Source organism: Poecilia formosa, unplaced genomic scaffold (assembly GCF_000485575.1).
Source record: "Poecilia formosa unplaced genomic scaffold, Poecilia_formosa-5.1.2 Scaffold726, whole genome shotgun sequence".
Lineage (NCBI taxonomy): Eukaryota > Metazoa > Chordata > Actinopteri > Cyprinodontiformes > Poeciliidae > Poecilia > Poecilia formosa.
In genome coordinates, this window is record NW_006800665.1 from 113,069 (window position 1) to 123,825 (window position 10,757).

Sequence of the window (10,757 nt, forward strand, 5' to 3'; positions counted from 1 at the left end):
GGTTCTGATGAGTTCTAATGGTTCTAATGAGTTCTGATGGTTCTGATGGTTCTGATGGTTCTGATGAGTTCTAATGGTTCTAATGAGTTCTGATGTTTCTGATGGTTCTAATGAGTTCTGATGGTTCTGATGATTTCTGATGGTTCTAATGGGTTCTGATGGTTCTGATGGGTTCTGATGGTTCTGTTGGGTCCAGAGTATCTAACCCGACCCGTCTGCAGGTGATCCACCGGCTGCCGATGCCGAACCTGAACGATGAGCTCCATCACTCCGGTTGGAACGCCTGCAGCAGCTGCTTCGGCGACCCGACCCGAACCCGGAACCGGCTCATCCTGCCGTCGCTCATCTCCTCCCGGATCTACGTGATCGATGTCGGAACCGAGCCCAGATCGCCACGGATCCACAAGGTCAGCAGCCGGACACGCTGCTGACCCCTACATGACCTGCTGCAGGTCATGTAGGGGTCAGGAAACATGCAGAGGATACTAAAAAAAGTGAACATAGAAAAGGTGTATAAAAGTGAAATCGTGTAGAAAATAGACGAACAGAAATGAAAACATACAGAGTTCAGCTTGATCATAAAATGATTACATAACAGAAAACAGGAAGAGGAGGAAGAGGAGGAAGAGGAGCCCCAGGTTCATGCCGAGTTCATTAACTCTAGTAGTAAAAACGGAAAATATTCCAGTTTAACTTGTTGATGTTGGAGAGAGAAAAGAAGAATCTGTTGCTGAAAACTCCTGAACCCAAACGGTCCTGAACCCTGAACCCAAACCGATCTTCTGCTGGGGTTTCATGGACGTAGAGTTGACTCTACTGCCCCCTGCTGGTGCCGCCATGGTATTACAGTGGCTCTAAGTGGCAGACAGTGAAAACAGCAAAGCGGTTCTGTTTGGGATCAGGTCCAAAGACACGAATCCTTCCTGGCCCCAGATGATCACATGGTTATTTGTGCTTTTTCTGAAGTTACAGACAAAGATGAACAGTAATAATTTGGGTTAATTAGCCTGGTATAAGAGAAAAAGATGGTGTTTAAATTCATATTTTTTCATCATATTATTCATCCATTTATAAATATCAGTTTCAACTAATTAGCAAGATAAGTTTTCTGTCTTGCTCTCGGTGAAGGCGGACGCTTTTCCCTCTGCTCCCTCCCTGCCCTTGCCTGCCCTACTTGCTCTGTTTTTCTCTTTTTCTATATTTTTGGAGCCTTTCTTTGCACATCCTCCAAATCTATAAATTATTGATCTGGTCAACTGGTCTCTCAATGCAATTGATCAAATTTTCGACGAGAAGTCTGGGCACAGAGAGCCTCCTGTCCTGAAGGGACAGACCCGGCGGGATTCACCCTGGATTTATTCATGATAACAGGATTTCTGCTGTTTGGAGCTTGTAGATTCCTGGATTATCCACAAATTTGTGACGGACTTGGCCGAACTGGCAAACACTCAGACTGTTGGTGTGGACAGAGATGCAAGTTGGATGCGAGTCTTGCTGAGACTCGCAGCCCAGCTGAGGACTCTAAATCTCACTAAAGGGATGGAATCGATCTTAGAGAAGCTGCTAGTTTCGGTTCAGTGGAACAACCAAACTAATTTGGATAACTGGGAACTGAGATGTATCGGAGAGACTTTAGGGAAGATTGAAATTTATAATCTATCTAAGACATTCTGTATCTGAATTGGCTTTCCCCGTGTGGCCTTGGAAGGGCTGCATATTTCTAATCTCCTTGAAGATATGTAAACATCACGCTCCTTCCCTCCTCACCCCCTCCTGTATCCATGCAGCTGTGGAGCTGAGCGCTCCCAAGGACATTCCTAGATAACACCTTATCGGACTTTGCCAGGAGGCTGAGCAACGTGGTTTCATGGCCCTGTGACGTCAACCGCCTTCACTCATGTCTTTGTTTTGCCCTTGTTTTGTCTGAATGTTGCCATTTGCCCTAATGTCCTTTCCTTTTTTCCCTTTGGTTTGTTATTTTTGTTTGTATTTCCTTTTAATACACATGAAGCACTTTGAATTGCCTGGTTGCTAAAAATGTGCTATATAAATAAAATTACCTTACCTTACCTAAGTATTTCACTTTAAACTAAATATTTAACACCTTTACTTTAGTGTTAGTTAGCAACTAAAACTTAGGTTAGCAAGTTAAATGTTTAGTTTATAAGCAGAATATTTAGCTAGTAAGCTTATGTAGTTTGTAACTAGTTATTTAGCTATCTTCCTAATAAAATATTGAAATTGGTAATTGAGATTTATTTTGTAAGCTAAATATTTAGCTTGCTAACTAAGTATTTGCTGCTTTGTGGGTGTTCAGACGGTGGAGCCCATCGATCTGTATTGGAAGTGTGGCCTGGCCAACCCTCACACCAGTCACTGCCTGGCCAGTGGACAGATCATGATCAGCTGCATGGGAGAGCCAGCAGGTGGCGGTAAAGGTGAGGCCCGAACCCACAGAGAGGAACACAAGCTAGCGCCCTCTCCTGGACGTTGGTGGTAACTGCCGCTGTTGCAGGGGGCTTTGTTCTGCTGGATGGTGAGACGTTCGAGGTGGTCGGTAACTGGGAGCATCCAGGTGAGGCGGCGCCGTTTGGCTATGACTTCTGGTACCAGCCCCGCCATAATGTGATGATCAGCACTGAGTGGGGGGCGCCCAAAGCTCTGGTCCACGGCTTCAACCCGGCCCATGTCAAGGAAGGTCAGTGGTCTTGTAACAGTCATAATTGTGTAGTGTCTCTTTAAGATACTCTGGTATCGCTAGTGATGTCACAAGTATGCGCCACTGCTCCTCCATAGATCAATTTCTCAAATTCTGTCAGGCTGAGGACCACCTGACCTGAAGTCTCCCGTGATAAAACACCTCAGCATATGATGAAAATATGAGTCTGTGACCGTCTGTTTGGGCATCTGGAGCTATTTACAGATTCTGACAGTTTCTAAACTTTCTAATGATGTCAGACACATGGAAATAAAAAACAAGTTGTTCTTTACTGTTATGCGCATTAATAACATTTAGGGCTCTGTGATTTAGAAGCACAATTAAAGAAAAATAGACTTGAGTTGCTTTAACAGAAACAAAAAATCATTTTCTGCTCCATTAGATACAAAAACAATTAGCCCATTTATATCTATTGCATTAATTTATTGTATTTTTAATTAAATATTTTTAATTAATTAAAGATAACAATAGCTGTTGACCTGAAAGCAGAGCATCATTCATTGCCAACCAAAGTCATAAAAAAGAACAGTTCTGGCTAGCAGAGTCGATTCCTAACGCATAGAGCCGTTCAAAAGAATCCAGTCGCCAGTGAACGACAGCAGCTCCAGCTTCCTCTGGTCATAAAATATCCCTGGAGTTTTTCTTTCCATCGGTATCTGGAGCTGTGCTCCAGAAATGTTTTTCTGCAGATGCTAAGAGGTGGCTAAGCATTTTACTGAGGCTGTTATGAAGGATATTTTTTCTCCTGTAGTTATCAACACACACAAGTCAGGTACTGCGGTAAAGCCAGTTGCCTCTTCAAAAAGCCGGCCGCACACAATATTCACATGCGTGACAGCTCAAGATGTTACGGTACCCTGCTTTCACAATTGCTGGGTTTCAGATGACGCAGCACCGACGTCACCCAATGCACATGGAGGGCAGGAAGTAAATTCAGCCCATTTATTTCTGTTGATCCAGCATCAAGATGTCTAAAGTCTGAGTCCTGTATGGTTGCTCCAACTGTTCTAATAGAGAGAAAGATAAACGTTATTTTCGTGTTTCAAAGGTAGTTGGTCACAAGGGAGTTAATTTTAAAAAACTTAGTGAAAAAAAGATGAGAAAATGGATCAACAATCTACAGCTAAGAGCAGGAAGTGCAGAAACTAACGCCAGAGTTTGCAGCCACTTTCTAACAGGAAACGATCCCATTGTTTAAATTGTATTTTCAGATGTTTTATTGGACAGTTATTTGAAAGACAAGCATTCATATGTAAGGAAAGATATATTATTTTTATGCCCTAGCATGGTTGTCCTCTGAGCGCTAATGTTGTTAGCAGCTAGCTCAGTGCTAAGTCTTCGACTAGGGTTGTTACCAAGGGACCAGTCCCTATATATTTTAAGCCGGGGAGGGGGCGGGGCGGAAGGAGACTGTGGCGGCAGCGTGTCGGTTGGTCTGTGCTACCCAGAAAGCAGTTGGGGACAATATCGCACCACCAACACCGCGAGTGAAACAATGACAGGGGCATTGGGTTGAACCACAAAGTTACTCTCCCCCCTAATCAGACTATTCTTTTACATGCTGTTGTTACGTCGATCCACGTCCCCCATCATATACGGTTCCCCCTGCGTCTTCTCGCAGCTCCGCAAATAATATATCTTTCCTTACATATGAATGCTTGTCTTTCTAAGTAACTGTCCAATAAAACATCTGAAAATACAATTTAAACCGTATTTGATGGAGAAATGCGGATTGACGTAACACGTGTTACGTTCCCACTGGGCGTTCAGGCAGAGCGTCAATGGCGGCGAATAGCGACAAATTTAGCTTTATAACACTTTAAATGACACAATGTGATTTGGTACAACGTTTTAATAGATAGAATTAATAAGTAATAGAACTAGAAAATTCCTGCAGAAATTTTAAGGGGCCTGCCAACTCTGCCCATCACTTTAAACAAAGCGTTTCAAATTTGACGTGAAAAATGGATATATGCAGGTCTGACATAATTATCTCACCACTACAACACAGTAACTGTAAATATTGTCAGGTATATTATAACAATATGAGTCTTTTTTTTTCTTTTTTTCAATAGTATTTATTAGTTCTTCACAAAGAAATAAACACTTTACCTTTTTTTGTAACAAAAATTACAATATCCCTTTAACATACATCACTTCTTTCTAAAAAAGTAAGACTTGTACTTACACAAAAAAAACAACAAAAACAATCTTTGATGACATTTCTAATCACCTGCTTAAGGGGAAGGGGGAAAGGGACTTGCAACAAAAACTCCTTAATTAACAATATTATGTAAAATTTCCGGCACTTTCCATATGCTAATATCCTCCTTACTTTTTTTCCCAAATTTCATTTTCCACATGTAATCCTTCACTAAAGAACCCACAATCTTTATCACGTTATTTTCACCTATCTCATATTGCTTAGATATATAAATGTTTCTAGCCTTCCATATTGCTTCTTTAATACAATTTACCACTATCCACCACATCAATTCACTTTTCCCACTTTCTTCTTTTAAAAATCCATAAACAATTTTGTCATAGGTTATCTCTTCCTGTTTTAATTCCCACAACCATGGTTTCAATAATTCCCATGTTCTTTTAGCAATGGGGCAAATCCAAAATAAATGTTTTATCGTCTCGTTGTCACCACATCTAATTCTAGGACATGTTGGACTTGTTGTACAATCACTGCTCTCCCTATGCATTGCTATGGCATGCCCCAATAAAACTAACCTTAGCTGTAATTAACAGTCACATTAGCAACCGTTGCTATGTAAACAAAAACTATCGGGACATGCTTTACTGGAATAAACACATTTGGAAAACGATCTCAAAATAAACTAACAAAACATATAACACCAAACAGAACATAGATTGAAGCCTTACACCACAGCCATTGTGTTGGGCAGAGCAAAAAACGACTGACAGTAAAATAGGCGGGAGCTGGCCTGGGTGACATCAAGCTGCAAGGAGTCTATAGTTTAAAATAACATTGCAGCTCAGTTAAGAATATTGTGATATTTATTGAATATCATGATATAGAAAAAATATATCAGGATATTAGATTTTCCAGGCTTTTGAAAGCTTTCTTCTGGCTCATCGTATAATATGAGGTCTGCAGCTCCAGGTAGTTAGTGATGTGTTTCACCTCAATACAGGTAAATCTTCAAGATTATAAGAGAAGTCTTTTTATCGAGATAATACAAATCATATCCTAAATGTATGTATATGTGGCGACACTAGATGGAAATTCAGATTTTGTGGAAGTTTAGTTTTAGTAAATTGCTCAACAACGCCACCCTGGGAATTTCACCCAGAGAATATTACCTCTTGTTTAAGGCACACAGGTTCAGTCATGCATAGATTAAAACATCCGAAACCATTTCAAAATTATAAAAAAACGTTTATTAAATTCTTTTGAAAAATGTTTTTTAAAACCAGTTTCTTTTTAAAAATTAAACTAAAGAAATCAAAGGAAATCAAAGAAAATAAAACTGCAGCAGTTGAGGTTACCGGCCGGAGGGGGCGCTATGGGGACGACATCCACCAAACACAGCAAATCAAAAAAAACCCTTTAACACCAGACGCAGTGAGACAAGCCAAACTCCAAAATCACAGCACGAAGAAGAGGAAGACACCGTCACCACACCAACACCGCCACCGGACCTCAGCAACTGCAAACAAAAAACAATTAACCAATATAACAATATCAGCCCGACTAAATAAACAAAAGGGCTGTGAACAAAAGTAAAAAAATAAAAGTCAGACAATACAGGTTAAAACATTAAGACCAGGCGTGGCCCTGCCACAGCGGGAGATGAAACGGGCGCGCCGATGCCACACCCCAAACTCCGCTCCAATCAGGGCGGATAGCGCCGCCACAGTCCAACTTGAGAACAATTGTGCAGAAATCCGGAAGATTTACGTAGCCGGTGCAGAACAAAGCCGAACAGATCCGGGAAAAGAACGCAGACAGAGCAGCAATGGTTCAACTGTGGGGAACCTATAAAAAAATGTATCACCGTTTTAAATAAAACAAGAAACTGGAGCTTAGATGAGTGTTAATTTCTTACCTGCTGATCCACAAAACATGCACACACACTCACAGACCGAGGAAGAAAAGGAACGCAGCGCAGTGGCGTTTTACCTACGATCACACTTCAGTTTAGATTTTCTGACAGAGATCAGCTAAAGTGCAGGGAGAGAGAGAACACCTACCACCAGAACATCAGCGCAACATGCACCAGCCAGCGACTTGTTGCCTTCTGCTGCCAGAGTCCACCAGACACGAACCACACAGTGGGAGAACAAAGACACATCCTGAATGAACGCTGCAGCTCCTTATATACACCACGCCCACTTCAAGAACCGGAACTTCTCACCTGGAAACTATTCGTGTGAAATTATGTATATTTCTATACCACTACACATATTTTTTCGAGATACCTCGGTTGTTCCAGCTCATTTAGGGCATTAGCTACTTGTTGTGATCCATTTTGCTTTGTTTTGAACCGGAGAAATCCCCTTCAGGCCCTCCATCTGAATTTCGCACGTCATCCGGGTCACATGACTGAAACCCAGCAATAAAAGCTCACATTCAGTTCATGTTTGATCTACGGCAAGTAGGCCTGTCAAAATAAATAATAAGTCAATTAATCCCATGATAAATTAAAAGACACTCAATAATTTTCATTTGCTTGATTTATCATTTTTGTCTCTTGTTTTACCAAAAACTGAACAATACAGGTATTCAGTCTGGTGATTTGGTCTCAACTATTATGTTTTATTTTTTTGCTTACAGACTCCATAATTCATTTTCTTTATTGTTTCTGTTGCTTTCATTATTTATCTTAGATATTTCAAATGCTTTCTGGTTCCAGCGTTTAAATGTTCATTGGAATTTAAAGTTTATTGATATTTGAGAATGTGTTCTTGCATTTTTATGCTATTATTACCATTATATGACTTGAAAATGGTCTCAAAACAACAATGTTATCGTTTATTGCAATAAGTTCTGGGACAAGTTATCATTCAGCAAAATTTGTTATTGTGACAGGCCTGACTGTAAGTAGATTTCCAGCAGCTTCATGTTTAGACTTTGTATTTATACAGTTGCAAAAATAAATAATTGGGGCAATGCTGAAAATCTCTGTTTCCAGTGACTTCTCTCACTTCTGGGTGGCAGAGGGACATCTCTGGAGCAAAACCAGCAAATGTCAACCCGATCTGATGTTTAATTCCAAAATAAAAGCCTATTAAAATAAGACATTGTCATTTTTTCCCCTAAGTTGCCGTGCAAAGGGTTAGGGTTCGAGTGCAGGGTAAAAAAAAAAAAAAAAATGACGCGCAAAACTCAGAAACAAGAGAACTGGGACATAGAGCGGAACAACGAACCAGATGTGAATCAGGATCAGACAATCCGGGGCTGAACGGTGAAAAGTCAGGAGTTTATATGAGGGCAGATCAGCATGATGAGGCTGTAGGAGCCTTTTATCTTTATCGCCACCAGGGGGCGTATTTCATTTGAGTTCTGAGTGTGTCTGAAGGGGGCGGGGCTGTTTAAGGTCTGTTCAGGTGTTGCTGATGGGAAGAGGCAAACAGTTTCTACTGAGCCTGGTTTTGATTGATGCCAGATTTATATGGATCTATGGAAAAAGAACAAAATGCAAGAATAAACTAAGAAACTAAACTAAATACAGAGGAATAAACTTGTATGGCAAGGCCTTTCGAGCAATAATTAATACAGAACGGACACTATTTTCAGATAAAAGGTGAAATATTGTGACATGGGACCACATCTAGTTATAAGAAGAAATATATTTTACAGACCAAAACAGTAAGAAAATTATTACTTATGTTTTTAATTAGATTTTATTTTATATATTTCTTCAATATTATTTTTCATGTCAGTGTTAATGTCATGATGCTGTTTAGTGACTCCATGACATTTGATTAAGAACCATTTTGTTCTTTGTAATTTCTGACCTTTCTATTGATTTATTAACCTATAAATCAATAGAAAGGTCTAAATATACAATCCATGTTTCTGTCTCATATTTATATGGCATTAAAAGGACCTGGAACTTTTATTTTTCCACTGAAAGCTCTGGTTTGCACAATAAATGCCATGTGGGTGAAATTTTATGGATGATACTCTGATGTCCCATTCTCCTGAAGGCAGCACAGAGTTGAAGTAGCAGAACCAGACAGAACCACAAAGGTGGAGAAGAGTTATGATTGATAAAGTTGCAGTTCGATCCATGTTTTGTTTTTTAGGGCACAGTTTTTTGCAAATAGTTAAAAGTTTGAACTGGTGTTGTACAACTTTTATCTGACCATTTTGTACAAGATTTAGCAACTAACGTCAGAAAATGGCTCAGAATGAGAAAAGGCTGATTGTCAAAGTTTGAGGCCGACTGATTTTAAGTTGAATGTTCATTTGCATTTTTCTTAGACTGTGAGAATAATTTCTTTTCGTGTGTTCTCAGGGAAACTAGTAATTCAGTAATGTGTTTTTCTTTTAATGATTTTTGATTATACAGAAAGAACAATAAAAATCATAACAGCAACTGTAATGACAGTGATATTAACAATAAAATAACATTCAGTAGCAGCCTACACGTCAGCACATTTTAAACTGTATTGTTGAGCTGCAGCAATGCATTCTGGGTAGACAATAAACAACATTGCTGCTCTACATCACTGCTGTGTAAACAGACTTCAAAATAAGAGCATGAATATAAACGTCTAACTACTAGAAGAAATCTTCAGTCAATAATAAACTTCAACACCGACGGTGAACTTTATTTATTAAGCTGAAAGTTTTCAAAACTTCTGAGTAAATTTATTGGGAAAAGTTGGTCAGAGGAGCTAGGTTAGCTAAGACGCTTAAAAAAATTAGTTGTGCTGTGGTTCTGTTCTGTTAGGCCACCGGCTAACAGAACCTATCTGGACCCAACGGACCGGCTTCCCCTTTCGTGTTTCTGGCACCATCAAGTTTACGGTTCTGGTCCCAGTGGGTCAGAACCTCTGGACCGACTCAAACCAGTCCGGCATTTTGTTCCAGGCCTCTATGGATCTGCCCTCCATGTCTGGGACTGGACCACCCACAGGAAGCTGCAGACTCTGGAACTGGGAGAAGATGGCGCCATTCCTCTGGAGGTCCGCTTCCTGCACGACCCCAACGCCACCGAGGGCTACGTGGGATGTGCCCTGCGGGGATGTGTCTTCAGGTTCTACAGAACCCCGGTCAGAACCACACCCGTCCTGCAGTCTACCGGGCTTCTGTGGGATGTTCTGGTCCAAACGCAGGAGGTTCTGGTACCTGAAGGGCCTAGCAGGTCTCCATCATGAGGGGTTCCACCTAAAAACGATTTATGATTAAAACTAGAATACAGTTGGAAGGTTCTTATGTTACTGGTGAAATGGACCAGAACCACCTAGAACCCAGAACCCGCAGAACAGAGATAGCTGGAGATCCGGTTCTGGTGTCCATCATCAGAACCATGAAAATGTCCTGATGGTTCTGATGTTTCCTCAGAAAGGCGACTGGGCAGCAGAGAAGGTGATCAGTGTTCCCAGTAAGAAGGTGGAGGGATGGATGCTACCTGAGATGCCAGGTGAGGTGACAGTCTACCTGTCTGCCTCACCTGTCTCTGTCTCACCTGTCTCTGTCTCACCTGTCTCTGTCTCACCTGTCTATCTCACCTGTCTCTACCTCACCTGTCTCTGCCTCACCTGTCTATCTCACCTGTCTATCTCACCTGTCTCTGTCTCACCTGTCTCTGTCTCACCTGTCTCTGCCTCACCTGTCTATCTCACCTGTCTATCTCACCTGTCTCTGTCTCACCTCTCTCTGTCTCACCTGTCTCTGCCTCACCTGTCTCTGTCTCAACTGTCTCTGTCTCACCTGTCTCTGTCTCACCTGTCTCTGTCTCAACTGTCTCTGTCTCACCTGTCTCTGTCTCAACTGTCTCTGTCTCACCTGTCTGTCTCAACTGTCTCCAGGCCTCATCACCGACATCCTGATCTC

General features: G+C 41.2%; 1 protein-coding gene across 1 annotated transcript in view; it reads left to right on the forward strand.

Annotated features, from left to right (window-relative positions):
* The first annotated feature begins 143 nt into the window (after positions 1-143).
* Positions 144-10,757, forward strand: part of selenbp1 (selenium binding protein 1) — a 12,095-nt gene continuing 1,481 nt past the window's right edge. The window contains exons 1-5 of the mRNA XM_007542765.2: positions 144-407; positions 2,318-2,438; positions 2,516-2,698; positions 9,792-9,973; positions 10,266-10,344. Of these exons, the coding sequence (XP_007542827.1) occupies positions 159-407; positions 2,318-2,438; positions 2,516-2,698; positions 9,792-9,973; positions 10,266-10,344 (814 nt within the window). The 5' untranslated portion in view covers positions 144-158. The remainder of the gene's footprint in view (positions 408-2,317; positions 2,439-2,515; positions 2,699-9,791; positions 9,974-10,265; positions 10,345-10,757) is intronic.